Source organism: Antedon bifida, chromosome 11 (genome assembly GCF_963402885.1).
Source record: "Antedon bifida chromosome 11, ecAntBifi1.1, whole genome shotgun sequence".
NCBI lineage: Eukaryota > Metazoa > Echinodermata > Crinoidea > Comatulida > Antedonidae > Antedon > Antedon bifida.
The window spans coordinates 1,443,057-1,462,244 of record NC_136236.1 but is presented as its reverse complement, the minus strand read 5'-3'; the positions used below and the strand labels follow the sequence as shown (position 1 = coordinate 1,462,244).

Below are 19,188 nucleotides of genomic sequence, written 5' to 3'. Positions count from 1 at the left end.
AATCTTCAACTTGATCAAATGCAGCAACAAGATATTAGAATGTCATCTACTGCACCAAACACAGATGGAATTAGAAATGTCTTTATTAATGACCAATACACTGGTTTTCAACAACATGAAGATCTTCGAAAGTCGGCTACTGTAACAAACACTGAAGATGCTCAGTATATTAATGTCCAAAACAGATAAAATGAAGAAAGAACACATTACCTGCTTAATATCCTATGAACATTATCAGGTACACATATTATAACATGTTCTAATTCGATAATAGCATAATTGAAAATTATATACTACTGTATTTATCATTATTATCAGGCAAACTAAATGGTGTGCCTTATTGTTTTATCTTTTACGTTTATGATAATAATTTATTTGGAGTTTACACTTTTACAACAGTGGCACTCGACCAAATGGAAGGTGCATCCATAAGAAATATACACACTCGAATGTTGAAGAAGATAGTTTGAATAGTTATTTAAGCCAAAGACTGTAAATGATTGATGATAAGTTTTCGTAGTTTTTCATCGCGGTGCTTACTTGCTAGTGAAACATATTCGAATGAATATGGGGTAACATTTTGCCGGTCTATAACACCCATATAACAGACAAGACACAGAAGTGGTTTAGCTGTCTGTCGTCCCTTGCTAGATCCGAAACTACACAAAATATCATATAGATAGAAATAATATAGAATGTTTATAATTTATTATTGCATCCTATACAGTATTACATTGCGTGCTTTACATATAAATATACATTCCGAGCATTATAAGACATTAACATCCATTATTATATTACACAAATATTGTTCTATATATAAATAGTTTATAAACACACACAATATACATTATATATTACTTCACAGTAACTGCTTTAATTATATAATGGAATGACTAAGTACGACCATGTTTGCGATTTTAGACATAAAATATAAGTATTAATTCTATCATATTATTATGAGATTGTATAAAAATTACGTCTTTAAGGTCAATCTATTACTGAACAAAAACTTATATCAACATTTGTATTTTAATTTGATGATTATTATCGGCTATTTGGTAAAAATACCTTAAGCTACTTGTTTAGTATACACAGTTACAGTATCTGATTATACAGTACTATAAAAATAAATAATTTATAAATAAGAACAGTATTGTAGTGTAGCAAATATTTCACTTTCTACGCCTATATATTAATGCAATGTAGGCTATAACAATTATTAAGTATCAGCAATCTTAATAAAAAGATTGAATGTATAAATTTCTGAAACTGTTTCAGTTTTTATCATCATAATAGAAGTGATACTTTGTTATTAATATTCTAATTTAGTTGTTTTACCTCTATTTCCTATATGAATGTCACCTGAAATAGTTATAATGACCAACCCCTGGGAACTAATGCCTCTCCCTACCCACAACATAAAAAGACATTACGCCGCATTTAAAACATTAAAAGAAGTTGTCCTAGACCATTAAAAGAGGAAATTAAAATATATTTGAAAAGTTATCTCAAATTGTGACATCAAGATTAGTTGTTGCTAGCTTCTTCTCAGATGAAATGTGTCTACGTTGCGGCCAATTCACTTCTGTTTCCACAAGCTTTCTGTTATTCCGTTCAAACCAATAAAAGTCCTCACTGCTCCAAGCTTTCAAATAAAGCAGTTGCTGTCTTGGTTTTGCTGAATGGTTTTGTTGTGCAAGTTGAATCATGTCGGATTCACATAAAGGGGGCAGCAGGCGTGACGCAATCACTTGATCCGACCCAATTGGTATAAAGTTTTCAACAACACCAATATCGGTCTGGGTAAGATTGTATGTCGAAATTAACCCTAACACTTCCCCGTATTTGTAATGGAATGGACTATCCTCATGAATATTAATGATGAGAATATCACCATAGCTACGCCCCACCCATAGCGTATCCTTGACAACTAATAATGCTTTGATTTTACAAGCTGCATGAGAATTTTCCCTAAGGAATTCCGTGTATGTTTTTCCATTTTTCTGCTGGCCCCAAATGTGAACACTTGAACCGGAATTTCTTATTGGTTGTTTACGCTTCTCACCCTGTTCTTCATCGTTTTCAGAATAATGCCCAAAGTTAAATGCTAATTTACGATCTTCCTCTTCTTTATTATCACTTTCGCTGACTCCAGAATCATCCATGTCTTGTGACTCATTTGACCTCAACTTTAACCTTCCACCTTTATAAGAGTTGCCTGTATCCATGGTGATGACCCAGCCCTGTGCTGAATCAGAGCAATGGAAGGTGGTAACACATTTGCGAGTTCTGACGTCATACTGATACACGTTGGCAGGGAAGCCACAAGAACACCATAGCTTGTTGTCTTTCAACTCCATGACCTTTACTGCCACATTCTCGTTTTCTCCGCATTGAACTGGTTCTAACTGGTTTAGATCAACACAGTTTATAATATGGATAAAATTCTTTGATCCTATCCAGATTTCGCTCATGCTTTTCACACTGACCATACAATTGCATGGCTCATGGTCCATATTTAGGGCCATGGTCTTGACCAATGTCCAATCAGGGGGATTTATCAATGGACCATCAATACTGTCTTTTTCCTCATACTTAAATATTGATAACTGACCATCATCAAGGCCAATGAAAATGTAATATGAAGATGAGGTGTCATCCTGTAAATAAACAAATTGTAAAATTAATGTCACAGTGAGTAATAATATATATTTGAAATTAAGATTTGTAGTTATTGTAGCTTGTTTTCCATACTCGAGTTCTATTTCCTGTATCCTCTCTACCATTACCACCACCTTCCTCTTCTTTTTGTATCATTATATCTGTATATGTAATACAGTCAATACTACCAATACCGGACACCCTTGGGCTAGAATCAAATTTTAAATTCATTAATTGTTTCTTAATAATGTTAAATATTTAATTTGATTGTGTTTAGTTTTATGTATTATTATAGTTGTTTTTGAGTATTTTATACCAGTCAAATAAAAAAATAATGAAATAAAATTGAATATGTCTGGTTTTCCATAAAGTCTGGTAAATCGGAATGTATTTTTAAGATGGTGAAAATGAATTTGGGACCTTTTGGACCTCGAGAAAAGTATTAGTTTATTAAGCATGGACTTCACTTGCAAAGTTTAGGATGCGTGTGTAAATAAAAACAGTAGTAATACCTTTTTTGCATACGTCATACAATTAGGGGCTGACGATAAGTTGGTTTTGCATAAGATTTCAGAATGTTCCATTCCACCTGCAGGGGTGGTCATAACTTGGATCACTCCATCTCTGCCCGTCTAAATAGAAAATTAATGTAAATTAGGATAAGTATAGATTATAACTTGGAACTCTACATTATTATCAGAGTAGATGAAAATTGAGACAGTATGCTTTGGGTGGATGTGATTGGCCAGATTATAATTGTATATTGAAGTCTAACCTTTGAACCCAAGATGATACTTTGACCTATCTTGATCATGCATGTGACTGTAGATCCCTGTATATTTTTTTCTTCTATTCTAATTTCTTTTTCCTTTTTTCTTGATGTTCTTCTAAGTTTACGGAAAGTTGAGGTTCCTGTCCAAGTCCATAATTCATATGTTCCCTAAAATTTTGCCATAAACACGCATTTTGTTATTTATGCAAAGAATAACATAACAAATGTTATGTGTATTTGAAACCTAGTACATCAACGGCTAAATGACTCAAATATAATGCCACTGCTAAAGCTGTCTACACTATCAAACTAGTTTGACAAAAAAAGTGTTATGTGCCCAAATATGGTAGTGATATACTTAAATATGGTAGTGATATGACATCATCATGTCCATATATGGGCACATCACATTTTTTGTCACATAAAGTTAGTGTAAACAGAGCTTTAAATTTATCTATTTTTAGTGTTGTCGCTAGGAGGTTTAGAATTTCTCTCCTTATGTTTATATTTTCTCATAGGGCGGCATGTATAATATGAACTGTGATAATGATATTGGCATGTGGGACACAATAATATGTTACAGAAAAGTGCTCTGACCTTTACGCTATTAAAATGTAGCATTGTAATAACCAAATGATGCGGACTATGTATTTGCTCGATTTACTCACTGTGTTAGTGACAGAGCTGTAGATACAATCAATGGGTTCCTTATGCTCTATAACTTGCTGGATTACCAGGAAGCTAGGGTCCTTAAATGCTGTTAGTACTTCACCTATGAAAGGCCTAGCTTGATGGTCATCTCTCCAACACGCCTATCAAAAGATAAGAATGTAATGGTCAGTTTGACCAGTAGCCATTCAGTTTATTATGCATTGATTGTTTTTTTCTTATTGGTGATTGCTTTATAGTGTTAATGTGTAGGCCCTATTAAATCAACTACTAACTATTATTTTGATAATGAAACAAATTGTTTTTCTTTTATCTTTAACAATTATGCTCTGTTTAAACTTTATTAACATAATGCCTGGTTATAGAAAGAAGGAAATAAAAATTATAGAAACTAAATTGTCAAAACTAAACAATTTCTTATGTTTTTATTAGGTTTTTGTTAGTAATAACAATAATAAAACACAACAGTTATTACTGCACTAAGTGCAATAACACGAAATGCACTCAATACGGAAGAGAACTCAGCAACGACCATATTAGGCAATCTTTATATAATAACCATATTAAGGAAAACATGATTTTATGACCATATAAGGAAATGTGGCATAATAATATTGTGATGTCATTAAATCCGAGAGCAGATACATTAAAAATAAAACAGGAAATAGATAGAATACTAGGATAGTGACTATATCAGTACGGCAAGCATTTCTAATGATTATTAATGTTATCAATTATTGTGTTACCTGAACAATCTCCTCAAGATGTGGGAATTCTGGTACGACATTGAATTCTTTGAATTTGTAACCTGGTCGTTGGTTGTTCCGTATCGCCATGGAGATCTCCCCTCTTCCTTGATCATGGAATGGAGGCATACCTGTTAGTAGATGGTACAGAACCATTCCATAGGAAAAAATATCAACCTGGAAATCAAGCAAAATTAATAGTAATTTTAAAATAACAATTAAAACAAGGACATTATAGATACAATTTAGTATACAGAATTTTAATATTTCTTCTTTTTTAATTCTTTTCTTAAAAATGTCTTTTAATTTGAAATGTCTTTCAAGTGTCCATTTTACTTTATTATGAATTGAATAAAATATAGATGACATTATTATTGGAAAACAAATAATTAGTAGTGACCGTTTACCTTTTGGTCAAAGGTCATGCCTCTCTCTACTTCCGGAGCTCGAAATCCTGGCGCACCCTTCGATGTCCTAACCCCTTGCATGATGTTCACCTTTGAGATGCCATAATCTGTCATTTTCACATTTATCTTATCATCCACATTCAGTGACCAAAGCAAAACATTGTCTGTTTTCAGATCACAGTAAATGATGCTTTTCTTGTGTAGATAAGCCAAAGCACATGCTATCTGGTTTGCAATCTTATAAGTTAGCTTCATATCTAAAGGGGAACCCTGCTCGGCAACTCCAAATTTCGCTAAAGCACATCGACGACTGTTCTGATCATCCAGATATGACATGAGGTCACCGTGCGGAGCATACTCCATTGCGAAACAAAGTTTTGAAATTGATAAACCAATAAGAGAGACAATGAATGGATGATGTAATCGAGACATCAAAGATACTTCTGCTCGCAGTTGTGAAAGACTTCTAATGATGTCATTGATTTCTTTCTCTGAGAGATCTTCCACTGATGGCAGTCCAAGAGAGTTTGTTCTTGATTTGCTTTCTTCTCCTCCAGATGACGACTGGCTGTGAGTTCCTTCTCTCCACACCTTTGATTTTGACGGAGCTGAATGGTATTTCTTGACAGCAACAATCTCCATCTTGTACTTGGCTTTATAAACAACTCCAAATCCCCCAGAATTCAACTCCTTAATTAACTGCAGATGGTCGTCATGGATTTTCGTGACTGAGATGTCTTCCAGAAGCAGATCTGGGACTAAGAACTTCAGTGGAACTTCTTGTTCAACGTGGTTTGGACACTTTAAGTACATTGCGTTTGTACAGACAGCTACAGCGCACTCTGTCAGTGTGAAAGTGTGGATAGCGCCGTCGGATACTGATTGACGTACGCTCACGTCACCTTTCTGTTTTGAAAAGCAATCTGAACACAGTACAAGACGTTCTAACAACTTGGTACCACCTAGTATATCATCGCCACTAAACCCTAGAAAAAGGAAAAAGGTTTATACATTAAATCGCAATACATACCCTTTCCACATCTGCATACATAAAATAAATCGTTTAAAATACAAAATACAAGCAAGATTGATGTGTGTAAGGGTATAGCATAAAATGATCAACGTTTCCATGTTTCATTTAATTGCCTCATTGCAGTAGGAAGAAACAATTTTCTCATCCTATTGGTTTTCCATCTTGGATACACTAAACGCCCTGACTTACTAAAGACAAGGTAATGGTGGAGAGAGTGATACTCATCCGACAGAATTACTTTACATGTTTTACTTATGGCACTGTTAACAAGTATAGCACATACAGTAGACCTACCTGGATACCACTCCTGTATCAACATCTCTATCTGATCCACGATGAATCCCATTGGAGAGAAATCACCAAAGTAACTTTCAATGGATATACTGATTCCCATAGATCCGTCAGGATAAAAGTAGTAAGGCTCGACAATGAAGAAGCCCTTGTTGCCACCCTGCGTGACGGCAATCCCTTGACGCCAGTAGATTGTCTGACGTCCGTCCCATTTAAAACCTGCCATGATAAATGACTGCCGTCTGTAATGGAAAAAAGAAAAAGGTTTATAAAACTTAAATTGTTTTCTGTGAATAACCACAACTGAACTTGCATTGTTTTTTGATTTTTGTTTGTTTTTGGGAAAATTATTTATTATCTCGTTTTGCTTTTGATGTTGCTTGTAGCATTTTGTAAGTGTAAAGCGATATGTAAATAGCGCATAATAAAAGAAATAAATAATAATAATAAAAAGAACTGGATGGCTTGACACAATCAAATGTCAATGCCGTTATTGGACAGACATGTCATAGATCATGATTTTGGACACTACAGTGCTGCTCTGTTTGTGGCTTCAACCCCTTGATAATTTGTGTTTAATAAATGAATGAAAAAATACATGTAGAAACTAAATTAGTAAAAGTGTAAATTGTGAGAAGTTCATATAACAAAATGTTATAAGGGAACATGTTCAGGTTACATCAATAGTTTTATTTATTCAGAAAAAAAGACATTATGAAATGCTTTTTATTATTTTATTACTTGACATCTGGTCGATGTCAATTTGCAAGTTTATATAATAAAATTTCATAAGGGAATATAGGTTACATCAACAGTTTTGTTTATTCAATTACATGTAAAAAAGAAAAAATTATGAGATGCTTTAATTACTTGACAATGGTCGATCCTCCAAGGGTCATGTTTCTTAACTTCTTTCTGACGTGCTTAGAGCTATTGCCACTACCGGTGCTCTCAAGCCACTGCAGGTTGACGATGAGTCTGGACACAAGACGACTCCAGAATCCAGTTGGGATGAATGCCATCTTGTACAGTCGTTGGATCTTCAGCGACTTTTTGCCAAATTTGGTTGTATTCAAGATGAATCCTGGTTTTTCTTTTGGGAGTTTTGATGGAATTATGAATCTAAAAATTGATAAATTATAATTGTCACATTGTCGCATTTTCATTTTATTATTGTCAAATTTCTAAGCCTAAAAAAGGTTTGTTTACTGTTTTTATTGACCAATATGAGGAAGCTAACATTTTAAATGGCAAAAATTGACACATTTAAGAATCTTTATATTTGTCTTCATCATGTTTCTCACTTGTTATCATCGTATGGTAGGATAATTTCAAATCTTGCTAGCAACTGTATGTATCGTTCAGTCAAATCATCCCGGCATCCGTTTTTTGATAATAGTTCCTTTAATGTGTTCTTCTCAATTCTTCCCTGCTCTACCTAAAATACATAACATTGTAGAAATATATTTATAACACAACTACACATTGTACAATGACACATGAAGAAATTGCTACTGTTCAGGTTTGTTTTTGATACATCCTATAAATTTATAAAATAACAAAACACACTGACCATAGCTACAGTAGTGAGCTATAATGCTCGCAAAGCAATCCATTTTTGATGCATACTATAAATTTAGAACACAACTAAAAAAAGTCACTGACCATATCTACTGAGCTAAAGTTTGCTAAAAAACAATCCATTTTCCGATACTTACTAAATGAGGCTGCAATCTGGTTACAACAGACAGGATGCTACTAAGCCAAGCTGGTTCAAGGAAATAGACTGTGTTCAGCCCATGGAGCTGCTCATTATAATGTAAAATGGTTCCAGTGTGGTTAAGAAAGAGCACCGCTGAAAAACAACGAAAGAAACTGTCAGTCTTAATGGAAAAGAACATCCCAATTTTACAGCCAAGATCTTTAAAGGATTGCATGGTGAATAAACACTAGTAAAGGTAGTTGTAGTAAATGTCTAAAGCTCTGTCTGCACTATCAATCTAGTTTGAAAAAAAAAGTATGGGAGTGATATACTCAAATATGGTAGTGATATGACATCATGTCGATATATGGGCACATCATATGTTTTTGTCACATCAGAGAGGGTGAACTAACCTTGTTGGAGGTCATCGTCGGTGGAGATGTCGTTATCTGGTATTTGCTTTACAAGTTCGTTCAACTCTACCTCCGTCATCACGGGAGGATGAGCGTCCTCTTTTGCAGATTTCAGTAGCTGTTCTTTCATGGAAAGAATCTTTTCTCGTAACCTGATATAACTCAATGGAATCTACAAGACAATAGGATTTGTTGAAAAATACAAGATTTGGTGAGAGCAATGAAAAATAATGTAGTTACCTGACTGGTACTTCGGAAACATTTATAGCTCATCATAGGAAATATGGCTCTCATACACTAGGTATCAGTGTTTACTAATAAGCTGAATAGTGGCCAGGAAATTAAATTTTAACAATGGTTACCTGTTTATGAAGAAGCCTTTCTTTGCCATCTGTTAGCATAGTAGCAGCAGTGTAGATCAACTCCCTTAGCTTGTTAATAGCATCACTGGTGGGCTGTGTGGCTGCCAGAGTAATCACTCCATCTATATGGGGGTAGCCATCCTTGTGGATGAAGCTGGATTTGATATGCTCCATTAATTTCTGTTTGTCTTCGTTTGACCCGGTGTAATCATCTTTATGAGTGGCTACAAGAATTACATTTGATTTTGGTGCTCTTGCCTGGGAAATTAGACAAATCAGGAATTTAAAAAAAAAAAAAACATGGACAAAGAAGGCGATAAAGTATGACTGTGGTTCTAGTAGACGATACAAAAGAAACGAGTCATGCGGGATTAAAAACACTTGCGTTTTTACCTGAATATTCAGCAGATGAGGTCGTAGCTTCTCAATTCCTTCTATACCCTCTGTCATATCCCACACAGCAAGATAGAGGGCGTATGGTGTCAAAAAGCACTGATTAATTGTGTCAAATTTCTCGGCTCCTGATAAATCCCAATAGGTAACCATAATATCTACATCCTGAAAAGAAAATTAATGTAACCATAATATCTACATCCTGAAAAGAAAATTAATAATTAGATCAGTAAAAATATATCTATTAAAATGAATTGCATTCGTTCATGTTTTTACAGTTTTTAAGGTAGTGGTACCATACATTTTAATAGCAATATGTTGTACACTAGCAAGCAGATGATTTATTTATTTTTTTTTTATTTTATGATTTATAACTATCTGGTACAAACCTTTGCTGATTTTTTGTTGGAAACATTTCGCAATTTCCATTCTCCAATGTTGATGCAAGAGTTGTCTATCTTCGTCTCTAACACATCCTTCTTGGAGACCTTCTTAAGGCTTGCTAGCAGAGTCGTTTTACCACTTTTCTAATAAAAGAAGCACACATTGTTCTATTAATACTGTCAACTTGTGTGTCCTCTTAATAGGGGTGTCCCCTTGAGTACGGGTTAGCCTTATTAAGGGGACACAGTGGCCGTATTCACCAATCACACTTAAGTGAGATATTTCCCTTAAATTTGAAGTATTTCACTTGAATTGTATTCACTTAGATAGGAGATTTTTTTTAAATAAAAGTGTTTTCCTTAGCCTAAGTGTGAATGGTGAATACAGCCACTGTCCTTTTAATAGGGGTGTCCCCTTCAGTACAGGTTAGCCATAGTGTTAAACATATTGCTCCTCATTCGTTTTACAGGAAAGAGTCTCCTTAGGGTTGTTGTCCTAAAGGAGGGGTTCTAATCTACCCAATATCACTACCTAATATGACGTAGTAGAAGTAGTAGAAAATATCAGAAACAAGTTTTTATTTTGCTGAATATTGTAATGTGTTTCAGTTTCTCACCTCCGGACCAACAATAAGTAGTTTGATTCCAAGATGGCGGACAGCTTTTCGCAAACTATTCCTCAGGTATCGCAAAACATCTTTTGTTAGTACTTTCTTGGACACAGCTTCAGGTATCAAGTGTTGTGGTAGATTGGTCGGCCGCACACCTTCAAACCGCAAGATGTCCAAGTTCTTTAAAAGTCCAAGTTCCTCTGGAAGAGTTTGTATTTTGGAATTTCTGTAAAGAAATGTTACACACGTCAATAATGTGCATTCACTCCCAATACCGGACACCTTTGGGCTGGCGTAATATCTGTCTGGTTTTCTGGAAAGTCTGTTAATCAGAATGTGTTTTTAATGGTAAAAATGAATTTGGGACTTTTTCAAGAAAAGTTTGGTTATGGGAGAGTTTCTGGTTTTCAGAGAGTCCGGTACAATTTTTACGAAAGAAAGTACACTCACCCGCTAATGTCCAGTTCAGCCAAGGAACACATTGTACTAATTCCGTCTGGGACTGCTTCTATTGAGTTGTGAGCTAAGGACAGGATGGTCAGACTATCTTGTATCTCAGCTGGGAAGTCTAGTGAAGTCTGCGTTTGAATATTGCACGATTGTTCTTCTGGTGAGGAAGAGCTGAAAGCGCGGATCGACAGAAAATTCTTCCGCAGTTTGGATAAAGATGATCTTTAAGAGAAAAAAACATTCAGTGATGTGCCCATCTATGGACATGATGATGTCATATCACTATCATATTTGGGCATATCACTACCATATTTGGGCATATCACTTTTTTTGTCAAACTAGTCTGATAGTGTAGACAGAGCTTTACAATAACAACAAATATAATTGTTACGACTTTTATTATTAGTATGCTATTAATAGTTAACTCAATTTTCACAATTATTTTTTTTACAAAATACTTCACGTATCACAAAGCATAAGTTCAGTTCTCAACAAATAGAGATTTACATTACTCTTTGATGTGTGTATTTTCATATTGGTATACTACCCTCTATAATCTAATTATTTCTCGTCGTCATGACCACTTACTGTTCAGGTGAATGTATTTGCTGAGGTTGATGAAACACCAACAAGTTATGAGACAGATCCAAGTGCTTTAACCTTTGAACCTTCCAGTCTTGCATTGTGGGTAATGATGCAATCTTATTGCGAGATAACTTAAGTGAGTTTAGAGCTATGAGTTCAGTGATGCATTTTGGAATTACTTCAACGCCGTTGTTGGCAAGGTTTAAGTACTGTAGTGTTCGTTTCCAGAATTTGTCAAAGTCAGGAGGCAGAGATTCAATTGCGTTATATTCAGCGTGAAGTCGCTCCTAAAAAAAACAAAAATGTACATGATGAATTTATTTCTTGTGTCCTAAGGCAACATACCTTACTCCCATTGCCTTGTTCTTCGGATGGGACATAAAGCCATCGGTCTTATGCACGATAACAAACTTGGTACACAATACAAACGAGTAGGGAATCACCTGAGTTGATCATGAGGTCACTCAGTATAAAGACGAGTAGGGATTGCCTCCTGGTGTGCTGATCATGGTGTTGTACTGAAGAGGTCAATCAGTATAAAGACGAAATGAATGAAAGAAAACATTAAATATAATCTTACCAATGGACAGTTCCAACTGGACGGCAAAGACGTCAACTTATTGTACGCAATATTCAACTTGGCAAGTTGTATAGCACCTTCTATTGCTTTAGGAATGGCTGAGAGTTGATTACGTGAGATGTCGAGATCGGATAAAGCGGGGCATTGCCAAAGACCGGACGTTGATGACTTTGGTAGGGTGGTGAGAAGATTACGTGACAGGTCGAATTCCTGTAGGTTGGGTAAATTAAAGTAGTTCAAGGGTACAGCATGCAACTCATTTCTAGACGCATTAATTTCAACAAGCCTACATGAAAAAAAAAATCATACATTATTATTTTCTGAAAGATATTACAAATATTTACTCTATTGTGTAAATTGAAAACTTAGGTGTGTCTCTGTTAAAATTACCTTGAAATTATTATTTTCTGAAAGAGATTACAAATATTTAATCTACTGTTTTATTTGAAAACTTAGGTACAAGTGCGTCTGTCAAAATTACCGTGAGTTACTGGAAACGTCTGGCTGAAGAGGCTCAGGCAGACTCTCTAGCCAGTTGTTGGAAATATCAAGCACTTCCAAATATGGATGTGACCAGATCAATTCAGGTGGAATACGACGCAGGTCGTGATTATCTGATAGGTCAATGGAAAACAGATATTCGCTGTATGTAGGCTCCTTAATCCAGGTTCCAAGAAAACCATGAAGACCTCTACCACTCCAGTAGGCTTTCAATTTCTAAAATAATAAATTAAGAGTTTTTTTATTTAATTTGATAAACTTTTATTTGGTTTTGGTAGTGATATACTTAAATATGGTAGTGATATGATATCATCATGTCCATATATGGGCACATCACATGTTTTTGTCATATAAACTTTGATAGTGTAGTCAGAGCTTACCATAATAGTATGTGGGTTGTAGGACAAGAATGAGCCTAAAATATCCACTAATTATCTATGCTGTTCAAACATCAACACTCCTTAAGCTCTGTCTACAATATCAAACTTTATGTGACACAAAAATGTGATGTGCCCATATATGCACATCACTACCATATTTGGGTATATCACTACCATATTTGGGCACACCTTTTTTGTAAAACTAGTTTGATAAGTATAGATAGAGCTTTAGGCACTGGGCGTATCTTGTAATCGTGATTATTGTATTAGTAATCCTTGACCATACATGGTGTTAACATACTGTACTTCCCTTCAAATCCAAGGGTACTGGGTTCAACTCAAGGTCTAGTCTATAACCAGGATGTTATTCATGGCTAAACAATAATCTATCATTCATTATAATGACGGATTATAAAGCACTATCAAACTAGTTTGGCAAAACAAGTGTAACATGCTCAAATATGGTAGTGATATGCCCAAATACGGTAGTGATATGACATCATAGTGTCCATATATCTATTTTTTTCTGTCATAAACATAACATTTGATAGTGCAGATAGAGCTTAACAGTTTCAATATCATAGTTTCTTGCTGTTTAGATTCTTAGATATAAATTTTAAAAAAAGAATGTGGCTATTATTAATACTACCTGGGATTCCTGTCCGTAAAGTTGTACCCATCTCTCCATTAAGTTTGTCATTTCGTTTGGAAACATTTCAATGATTTCCAAAGTGACATCTTGAAGTTTATTTTCGATTATAAGTTGTGCAGCTTCCAAGTGGTTTCCTGTAAGAGTGTATTGTACATCATTAGTTGATTCAATTTTCATGAAATTTTTTTTGGAAAGAAATATTATTAAAATAAAAAGGATAAATTTGAAAGCACTTCTTGTAATACATTGGTGGTGCACTTACAATGTTATTTTGACCAGATTATTTATAAGCTTATTTATGTTTCCATAAATAGTGAATAAAATGAAAGAGTTAGATTAGTTTAAGATAAATGGTTGACTTAGAAAGGGCATGGTTAATCCTGTTAATTGCGTAGGCTGAGCTATGCTGACGTGATCTTTCCACTTGATGGGTCAAATCAAAGTATGACTTAACTTTTTTAAATTTAATTAATTTACATAAGGGACATTTTTTTTTATAGAGAAAACGGATTTTGTGTGAATGTTCCAATTCTTGTTAAAACAGAAATGTTAATGATAAATTCATTCAGAAATAGTTTGTCATTAGATAATAAGATGAACTTCTAAAGTTTAATCCACACACTAAATTTGTTTTTAGTTGTGAATGGAGCTTAAGGCACAAAAACATGTGGTATTACTCTCATGGACATAATGTTTAAAGTAAGACATTCAATTATATGAACCTCTTTTAAAGGTTCCAGTGCGAATGGACCTTAAGTCACAAATATAATAATATTAAAGTGACAGTAAGTATGTTTGTATCTTTGAGGAATTTAATTCCACTACCCCTCTTTTTCTAAATACTGGTTAAATTTTGCTATTTTGTTTTCGTCTCTTTCTGCCCTTTAGTTACGCTTCACAGTTTAGTACTAATGAGTTGGGTGAAGTTTACGTTTCCTCAATGGATGGCGCTTGTCATCAACAATTGAGATACAAGTGTTATTGGCAGGAAACTCAACGGTTCTTGATAAATATGAACTTTTTCCTCATCATCTGTCAACTAATAACTGTAGAGGGACGTGTACTTAGATAATGGTAATATTAGTTGAAAAGAAAACCATGGACCAGTATTAAACACAGATTACACAAAACGTTCATCAAGTTGATGGCATCATAGGAATCGCGAGATGGTTTATTTAGTATTTATATAGTATTGTATGGTTTTAGTCTAAAAAATACATTCTGATATACAATTTGATTTGCATCTTCAGTTGGGAAATACAAATTAGGGCTCCACTCCACAAAATAAAGAGAATATGAATCTATGGTTGTCAATTTTTATGTTCATTTTTATGTAAACCTTTACCCTATAAAAGCAAGGCATATACCCATTGTCTCCCCATCAACTTGAAAGCCCATTCAATGGAAATGATAGAAAATGGAAAGAAGACTTAAATAAGAGGTGGAAAACGATATACAGTAAAACAAACTGATTTTGAGATGATATGATTGGTCTAAAAAACGGAGGTTAGTGGATGCAATTGGTTCTGACAGGATATGACAATTACACGCAGTTGAGTGAGACGATTGATTACATCCAGTCTACTAAATGTTGAGCGACGATACAAACTCTTTAAGTCGTTACTAATCTCAGACATTTATACTTAAGTTCAAACTTCATACTTATCTTACGGATTAGCATGAGTCATTATCATATCTTAACATTTGCATTTCTTTATAATAAGAAAGTGAGATATAACTTCAAAAGTGGCTAGGCTTTTTTTCCTCCTTAAAACGTACATATCTTTAATACTTGAAAAGAAAACAAAACTAAAGATCTTGTTCACAATAATTGTTCTGCTTTCTGAGATATAACTTCAAAAGTGGCTAGGCTTTTTTTCCTCCTTAAACTTTTCCTTAACATACATATTTTTAATATTTGAAAAGAAAACAAAACTAAAGATCTTGTCACATTAGTTTATCTGCTTCCTATTACTAAATGCCAACTCTCTTTTTAAAAGTAGCGTTTGAAGAATTCATTTTGTGTTTAAATTTTAAAAACGTATGTTTACGGTAATAAGAAATGAAATATTCATGGACAGAATAAAATAAATGTTTATACTGTTTTATACTAAGTGTCGCCAGTGTGTTGTGTGCACGATGTCAGGGTTGTTGCTTGTAATGATAAGAATGAACTCAAAAGTTATTAATGTCAATCATAAGCAGGACTTGAAATGAAATAGCAACAACTAATTATCATGATCTCCCTCGACATTTAAATAATTAATCAATAATTTAAACCCATAATTTAATAACTTGGTTTCAAGGTACAAGTTGATTGGCAGTGATAGTCATATAATATATTGAGGAAAATGTTTTGAGGGTAGTGTAATATTTTGAGAGAATGCTCTATTTTCGGAGGCTATGGTTTGGGAGTGTTGGACTTAGAATGGAAGGATGTAGGTGTTTCAATTAACTGCTATTAATAACTTAACCTGGCATTTTATCCTAGGGGCATTTCTACAAGTTATAATTTACTATTAAAGTGGAATGCATTTGTAGAGGAAATGGTTACCGGACACCATGCTTCATCCTGAGGTATATAACATAACATAATTAAAGCAGTAACTGATTCGGCACAATATTAAAAAACGATAAAAATACTGACACTTTACCTTTCAGAGCTGCTTGAAGAGGGTTGATATCGCCAACGATGAATCGTGGGTTTTTTCTAAATTCATCCATTTTCTTCAGTTTGTTGGTCCAGAACCTCACCAAACCCACATGACCTCTGCTTGCGGCAGCATACAAAGCTTTCCTTACCAGTACAACCGAATAAAGTAGTTCTAGCAAGAAGAAAGAAAAGTAACAAAAAACAACAAAACTGTGTGATTTTCAAAAGTTTAGTTTAGCATAGAAGATGTAAAAGTAATTTATATTCTTCAGTTGAGAAAATATTTTTGGGAGATTGTCCTCTAATCATTTTGAATACTGCATAAAGTTCTTCATCATGCACATGTACAATGCATATACATAGGACCAACAGCTTTAACTCCAATCCAAAGGACAAGATAATTATAGTAGAGTTTCTTGCCTAAGAATGCAAGCAATGTGGCACAGGCAGGTCTCAAATTCATGCCTCTTACATGCTAGCCCAAGACCCTTACAATTACACGCTATATCGCTTTCTCTCTCTCTCGATAGATAAAAGGATGATGGACAACACTATACCTGGTTTCTGTTGTACCAGTAGTTGGACAATAGACTCATGGCCATTCAGAGTTGCAACATACAACGGTGTGCCCTATAAGAATCAAGTTCAGAGAAGTTTATTAAACAAGGCAACGTTTTATATAACTTAAACACACAATGGGTTTATCATAGTAAAGTCCAATTTTGTACTTGTATTCATATCTGACTGTGTATGGTTTTCTCTGTTTTCCGTAACATGGATGTACGGTACATAATGTACACCTGTATGTACATGCTAAGTACCATGACCTAAGTTTCCAAGGGTTGAATAAATAAACAAAGCATAGAAATGTGATTTGCATAATAAGAGACTATTGACCTTTTCTGTTTCTTGTGCAGGGTTTGCGCCATATTCCATCAATAGGGCTGCTATGCTTCGATGTCCTAACTCACAAGCTACATTCAGAAACGGGGGAGCAGAAGAGCTTACGCTCTGTCGACGTCTGTTCACATGAAGGGGAAACAGGCTGTGCTTAACAATCTCTGACTTGATGTGTGTGGACAAATAGTATTCAAGCTCCCCGACATCGCCAGTCTTGATCAGGTGAAATATCCGTTCGGTCACATCTATACAAAATAATAGAAGAAATGAGAGCATCATCATAACATATAATTTGTTTACAATGAAGCAATTTGAAAGAAGATTGAGTTGTGATTTTTCAAATATCAACAAACAATGATACAAAAAAAGTGAACTTTACCATTAAATTGTGATTTTTCTCTCAAGTTTTGATCAACGTTCAAGCTGAGACGATGGAGTTGTGCTTGCATTGCACTCCCACTTTTACCTGCTCACCAACTATTTAGTGCCCCTCGTCTGTACTTAGCGCCCTCGTCCGTACTTGTCGCCTCTAGTCCGTACTTAGTGCCTCTCACCTGTTCTTCAGTACCACATAACCTCTACCATTCATTTTGTCCTTTAAACTTTAATTTCCATTTACTAGTAAAAAAAAAATGAAAAGAAAATAAGTTATAATTATAAGCAATTAAACAACAGGCATAGAGTTGAAGTGTTCAATAGATTGGCTGGTAAAATTGAGTCTTTTTTATTTATCAAAGTTTTATCCTTATTCCAGGTCAATTTGACGTCCATACTTAAATTTATATTGTCTGACTTGGGTGGAGTACTTTCATTTTATGAATTGTATGTAGGCCAGCCTAGTATGGCAAAGTAGTACTTCCTGTGAAGACACTCAACATTCCATTGTTTGACTCAACACATTGTTCTAATCTCATGGCTATTCTAAAGGGAGATATGAATAAAAACAGCTAATGGTATATTAATATAGTAACTATATTAATATACTGTACCTTTGATCTGATTTCCTTACTTCTACTGTCAGGGTTGTTTGTTAATAGTATTATTTCTATTAGATATTTTCATATAATGGCACTGTGGCTTGGTGGTTAACACACTTGCCTACCAATATGAAGGTCCTAGGTTCAAGTCATGGATTGTCCTAAAAACCCTGCTACTCTAATTTGGTTTTTTTTACAATTTTTTTTGGATCAAAATAATGTCAGATGAAGTAAAATAGTCGTGTGTAAAAAAAAAAATTCCCAAAATAAATAAAAAAAATTCTGAACTTGTTACAATCACGTACACGGTTTCCGTTAATTTCGACATGACTAAATGTGATTCCCAACTTCTGGTGACAATGAACCATTTATGGGTTTGGTAATCAAGGGTATAGTGAAAAACGTTTGATGAATTGGTGAGTAAAGGCCAGTGGCCCTGCACGTCTAAGCATTACCACTCACACTACCTCTGACTCAGTGCTTACACTTTTAAGTTTAATCTTCCAAAACGATTTAAACGGTTCTCACGGTATGTCCTTGGTGTTACAGATAAGTTGGGGCAGGAATCCAAGTTATATTTGACAACCGGAACTTTGATGAGACGCAATAGTCAAATAGAATACACACACAGATTATCTCTATAATTACTTTGATAATTTATTCTTTGAAATATTACAAATATTTTAACAAAAGATTAAAATGGTTTATAAGCCGTCATAAAAAAAAACAATACTAAAATAATTCTAATGACGTCAAACAAACTATATTGACGTTCTTAATACAAATATACATTAAAAATAATGAATTCACACTGTATATTTATAACAACAACAACCAAATTATAAATAAAAATGCTAAACATACCCTATCTATCTCTCAATATTGATGATTTTGTACACAAATTATCTTTAACCTTTTTTTCTGTATGAATCATCAATAATAAATATGTTTATGCAGCATTTGAAATATCACAAGAGAATTTGTTGATGTCCATTCAAGCATATCAAAATCCCGACAATGGCAGGAATACAAATCCTACTGTTTAAATAAAGTAATATACTAAT

At 34.2% G+C, this 19,188-nt stretch overlaps 1 protein-coding gene and 1 long non-coding RNA gene across 2 annotated transcripts in view; one reads left to right on the top strand and one right to left on the bottom strand.

The window, feature by feature from the left end:
* LOC144856307 (uncharacterized) overlaps positions 1 to 17,847 on the top strand; it is a 46,995-nt gene extending 29,148 nt beyond the window's left edge. The window contains exons 2-3 of the long non-coding RNA XR_013614914.1: positions 16,778 to 16,914; positions 17,165 to 17,847. This is a non-coding gene — a long non-coding RNA (uncharacterized LOC144856307). The remainder of the gene's footprint in view (positions 1 to 16,777; positions 16,915 to 17,164) is intronic.
* Positions 711 to 17,639, bottom strand: LOC144856304 (leucine-rich repeat serine/threonine-protein kinase 1-like). Its single transcript, XM_078714261.1, has 24 exons — positions 17,527 to 17,639; positions 17,145 to 17,392; positions 16,805 to 16,877; positions 16,249 to 16,419; positions 13,592 to 13,728; positions 12,543 to 12,778; positions 12,062 to 12,347; positions 11,485 to 11,768; positions 10,897 to 11,118; positions 10,453 to 10,672; positions 9,842 to 9,979; positions 9,453 to 9,617; positions 9,060 to 9,317; positions 8,698 to 8,869; positions 8,301 to 8,437; positions 7,887 to 8,020; positions 7,453 to 7,704; positions 6,586 to 6,824; positions 5,259 to 6,244; positions 4,852 to 5,028; positions 4,105 to 4,248; positions 3,440 to 3,604; positions 3,177 to 3,296; positions 711 to 2,663 (listed from the first exon to the last, which is right to left on the bottom strand). The coding sequence occupies exons 1-24, from the start codon at positions 17,594 to 17,596 to the stop codon at positions 1,512 to 1,514; spliced, it is 6,186 nt and encodes a 2,061-aa protein (XP_078570387.1). The 5' UTR covers positions 17,597 to 17,639; the 3' UTR covers positions 711 to 1,511.
* Positions 17,848 to 19,188: the final 1,341 nt, after the last annotated feature.

What these genes read in the sequence shown, in the direction of transcription:
- LOC144856304 (XM_078714261.1), bottom strand. Translation starts at nt 17,596, where the DNA reads ATGCAAGCACAACTCCATCGTCTCAGCTTGAACGTTGATCAAAACTTG. An exon ending in TCTTCAAGCAGCTCTGAAAG is followed by an intron (nt 13,729 to 16,248) that starts GTAAAGTGTCAG and finishes ACACTCTTACAG; the next exon opens with GAAACCACTTGGAAGCTGCA. An exon ending in GGAGGATCGACCATTGTCAA is followed by an intron (nt 6,825 to 7,452) that starts GTAATTAAAGCA and finishes TTTCCATTACAG; the next exon opens with ACGGCAGTCATTTATCATGG.